Below are 4,352 nucleotides of genomic sequence, written 5' to 3'. Positions count from 1 at the left end.
TCCCTGTATGTGTTCATTTGCCCATTGATTTTCTTCCTCCAAGAGGTTCGTGTGTGTGCGTGTGTGTGTGTGTGTACGGATGACCTGTGAGTGCGTGCACTCATCTCCCCCTTTAGAACTGAGGCTCCGGGGGTTGGGGGTGGGGCTGGGACTGGGGCTTGGCATGTAGCTGATCCTCAAAATCTGGCAGACGTGGTGAGGGGAGTGAGATGCAGACGGGTCAGAAGGCAGTGACTGCACAGGGCCCTGGTAGTGCCAGTGGAAGGGGCCAGGAAGGGCCAGGTACCTGGAGGGAGGGTTGGCGGGGTGGGGTCAGAGTTGGCGGGACACTGATGCCAGCAGGATAAATTGGTCAAGGAGAGAGACTGCAGTAAACTCTAGATGGAGAGGGCAGAACTTCCGGCTGCCAGGAAATTCTGAGGGCTGCCAGGAAATTCTGAGGGAGGGACAGCTGAGGAGGGGGCAGCAGGACTCACCTTTGTGGCCCCCATGCCCAACTCTTGGGTGAGGGGATGCCTGGGGAGCCTCCAGGCCTGGGGTCTCCTCCCCTGGTGGTCTCGGCTATAGGCATGAGCCCATCTCTCGCCAGTCCTGTCCGCCCCCTCGACACTCCTCACCTCTTTCAGGTTGAACCTCATGTGATGACAGAGGATGTGGAAGGGGGGCTGGGTGCCTCCACCCTGAGGGAGGTAGCCTTTGACCCGAGAGGCCTGGAAGAGCTTTGGGTAGCCGAACTGGTAGCGGGCGGGGAGGGCAAAGCGCAGTCCGCGTCGGTCCCCGTAGCGGTGAAGTAGGCTGAGCACAGAGCTGCTCCCGGATTTATGCGTCTTCAGGAACACGAGTCGCTGCCGTGGCGGGCAGGGTGGAACAGCTGGCCCCGGGGTTGAGGCCCAGGACTGTCGGAGCTGCAGCCCAGGTAGCCTGGGGAGAGACGGGAGGGGAAGTGTCGTGTCCCTCACCAGCAGGTGGATGAGTGTCTTGAGGAGCAAGGACGAGGGCGTGGAGCGTCCTCTGAGTCCCCAAGAGTCACAGCCCCAGGTGGGACGGGGAGGAGCAAGTGGGGGGGGCATCTGTGGGGCGTTGGGACAAGATGGGAACTCACCTCCTCTGGAAGGGACCCCCCCAGAGCTGGAGGGCAAATCCGATGGTCATGAAGACTCCCAGAGCCACCCCCAGGCTCCGAGGCCCCCAGAGGCGCATGGTCCTGGTAGGAGACAGAGGGCCCATGTGGCACAGGGAAGGGGGACGCTAGAGAGGGACAGGGCAAGGGCCAGGCACAGAGGCAGAGACAGCTTGAGACAGCCGTGCAGCCGCGGGAGGCGCCGGTTCGAGTTTGGGGGTTCATTCCCCAGGTCTGCTCGCAGCCCCGGTTGAGTCTGCCCCCTGAGTTAGCAGATTTTTGCCTCTGTCAGCGTCTAGAAGGGAAATGAGGGGGAAGGAGGAGAGTCTAAGGAGGGGGTAGAGCCTTCTCTCCTGCTGCTGCTGCAGCTGAGACCTCATTCCGGGCAGGGGGCAGCGGAGGGGGGGAGCCCTCTCTACACCCAGATCTTCTAGGTGCCCCACGACTGCTTCTCTGCTGTCAACCTGCAGCTCCTTCCAGCCCCCACTGACAGCTCCTCACTGAGCCCCAGGGATTTGGAAGGCAAGGGGAGAAAGATCAGACCGGTCCACTCTTACCGGTGAAACAGACATCACCAGGCCCCTGACCACCTCCTCTGCCCCTCTGTCTGTGACAAGTCGGGCTGAAGAGCCCCATTCTGAGGCTGAGAGGAGAAGCCATAAGGAGGGAATGAGGGCCAGACAGGGCACCAGCTTAAGAACCCAGGGAGGTGAAACCACAGGAGCAACTTTGTAAAGAATAAGAGCCGACCAGCTCATCTAAGCTCAGGTATGCTTTCCCTCTCGGCGCCAGCCAGAGCCCAGTGTGTGAGAGGGCCTGGGGGCGTGTAGGGTTGTTTAGGAAGCCCAGATCCCACACACCCCCATTCCCACTTTCCAACCCCAGCAGTGCACCCAGAGGGGATTGAGAGGGTGAGGCTGGAGAGAGACTGCGACACAAAGAGACAAAACCCGAACGCCGAGCTTCAGAATTCCTTCCCAGGCCCCAGCTTCCCAATCTACTGAGAGTCCAGACCTGCCCCTTCAATTCCAACCCGCAGCCCCTCCACCAAGCCCCGACGGCCCCCTTCCAGGACGAGCCCGGAGCAACCCCAGGCAGAGAACCTACACCGGCCACCTAGAGACCCGCCTGCTCTGGCATCATCCCCCAATTTCCTCCCCCAACCCAGCCTCCAGGATCCAGCCCCGCACTGGACTCCTTCCTGTGTCCAGATTTCTTCTATTCCTTCCATCCATCCCTGTCTCCTCCCATTACCCCCGATTCCAGCCCGCAGTTCCCTCCAGCTTTGGTGACTGCTCAGTCTGTTGCCAGCCCTGGGTCGGCTCCCTCTGGGGTTCTCTCTATGAAACCCCCCCAAGTCTCCTCCCATAAACTCTAGAGTCCCTCCACTGGCCGAGGCCTCGGCTTCACATGCCCACTCACCAGGCCACCTGAGGAGCAGCAGGGAAATCGGGGTCTGGCCCTCCCGCCTGCTCCAGCCACCGCCCGGTTTCTCGCTCGGCTCAACTTTCCCCCTAAACTTTCTCAGCGCCCAGGCTCCTCCCTCTCCCTCCCTTTGTCCCGCCAGTCTCTGCAGCTGATTCGGCTTTGATCGCGTCTCTGGGTCTCTCCCTCCCTGCACCTTTCCCTCTCCTTCAGGGCACCCAGCCTGCCATTGGAAGACATCAGTCCTACCCTCCTTTGGCACTTAGGAATCAATTATACTTTTTCTTTCAGCTCTCTGCAGAACAAAAGACTCATTCAGGCGACCAAAGGAAAGAAGGAAAGAAGAAAGGAGAATGACAGACAAGAGTTGAAAGCAGACATTGTCAAGGACATGACAAGGTAGCCAGAGGCTGACACAGAGAACTGGGGCCCCGACTCTGAAGGCAGGGTCAGTGGTGTGGTAATATTAACGGTGGCTTGGGTCCAAAAGAGTTTTGCAGTCCCCTCCCTGCAACTCTCCCCATTTTGCAGATGAAGGTGCTCAGACCCAGAGGGTGGACAGCTTGCCCAAACTCAATCCCAGGGGACAGGTTCCAAGATAAGCAGGAAGAAATGAACTGCTGGTCACAGAGGCTCTGGGCTAAAGGTACAGAAAGTCACACATAGGGTCCAATAAGTTAGCCATTTATTTATAGAATAAACATCGAGTCGAACACTGAAACATGAAATGGGGAAGCTTGTGAAGGATGTGGCGGATGGCAGAGGCCATGAGATATGCTTTTTTTTTCTTTCTTTTTTCTAGTTTAAGAAAGTGATACTGAAAAAACTCGATAGAACCCAGACCCATAGATCCTGACATCCTAGTCCCCTGCCCTGCACCCCGCAAGCACCAGCTTTGTCTGTTTCTGAGACCTGGTGCCCCCACCCATCCCCCCCTTCAACTTCCTTCAAACCCCTCCCCCCCGCAACTCTAAAGCTCCTCCCTTTTTCTCTGTTGGGGCTCATCACCAGCCCAACCATAGAGGCTGGGTTAGAGAGACCACACCTCCTTCCTAAATAAACACCCCCAGCCCCTCCTCCCCAGATACCAAATGAAAAAATAAATATAGTGAACACCCACCCCTAACCCAACCCACCAATGGAAATCTGGATTTGGGGCCCCAGCCATTCACCCAAAAAGTCCCTTCTCTACCCTCTCTGCAGCCCCCTTCGACTCCTCCCCAGACCCAGCAGAGGGGGGAGGAGGGGACGGGCCACGAACCCTTCTGATGCCAGGGCACCCCTCCCCAGTTATCGAGGTCCGAGCAGGGCCAGGGCTGAGAGGAAGAGAATGAGGAGGGGTTGGGTGTGAAAACTGACAGACGTCCCTCCAGTCCTGCTCCTGTCTTTGCCCCCAGCACCATCCCTTCGAGGAGGGCGAGGAGGCCGGGCCGGGGGGGCCACAGCTGCTGCCCCAGCCATCCAGTCATCTGCATAGTGCTGCCCCTCTCCAGAGCCGCTAGCGTCCTCTGCAGGGAGGGGGAGGATCGGAAACAGACAGGTATGGGAAAGAGAGGTAGCGGGAGACAGGGAGAGAGAAAGAGCCACAGGCAGCGAGGGAGAGACCTCGAGATAAAAACAGTGATAGGTGGAGGAGTGGAGGAGCAGGCAGGGGGAGAAGAGGGAGAAAGCGAATGACAGGAAGGTGAGCAGAGAGATCAGACACATGAGAATGAGAGAAGGCAACGAGAGACAGGAAGAGACAACGAGGCAGACAAAAAGGAGAGACAGATGGAGAGAGAGGATAAACAGGGGAAGAGAAAAAAGA

At 58.2% G+C, this 4,352-nt stretch overlaps 2 protein-coding genes across 3 annotated transcripts in view; both read right to left on the bottom strand.

The window, feature by feature from the left end:
- Positions 1-2,750, bottom strand: part of GAL3ST4 (galactose-3-O-sulfotransferase 4) — a 5,932-nt gene extending 3,182 nt beyond the window's left edge. Inside the window, exons 1-3 of one of the 2 annotated variants that reach the window (XM_007468863.1) lie at positions 2,543-2,750; positions 1,103-1,415; positions 618-921 (exon numbers count right to left, since the gene is read on the bottom strand). In XM_007468863.1, the coding sequence (XP_007468925.1) occupies positions 618-921; positions 1,103-1,227 (429 nt within the window). In that variant the 5' untranslated portion in view covers positions 1,228-1,415; positions 2,543-2,750. Of the gene's footprint in view, positions 1-617; positions 922-1,102; positions 1,416-2,542 lie in introns of those variants that run through there. The other variant, XM_007468864.1, reaches the window with a different exon arrangement.
- A 1,085-nt stretch (positions 2,751-3,835) lies between these two features.
- GPC2 (glypican 2) overlaps positions 3,836-4,352 on the bottom strand; it is an 8,382-nt gene continuing 7,865 nt past the window's right edge. The window contains exon 10 of the mRNA XM_007468862.1: positions 3,836-4,053. Within this exon, the coding sequence (XP_007468924.1) occupies positions 3,836-4,053 (218 nt within the window). The remainder of the gene's footprint in view (positions 4,054-4,352) is intronic.

Source organism: Lipotes vexillifer, unplaced genomic scaffold, assembly GCF_000442215.2.
Source record: "Lipotes vexillifer unplaced genomic scaffold, Lipotes_vexillifer_v1.1 scaffold12, whole genome shotgun sequence".
Classification (NCBI taxonomy): Eukaryota; Metazoa; Chordata; class Mammalia; order Artiodactyla; family Lipotidae; genus Lipotes; species Lipotes vexillifer.
Note: the sequence above shows the minus strand (reverse complement) of the source record. Positions and strands in the feature narration are given on the sequence as shown.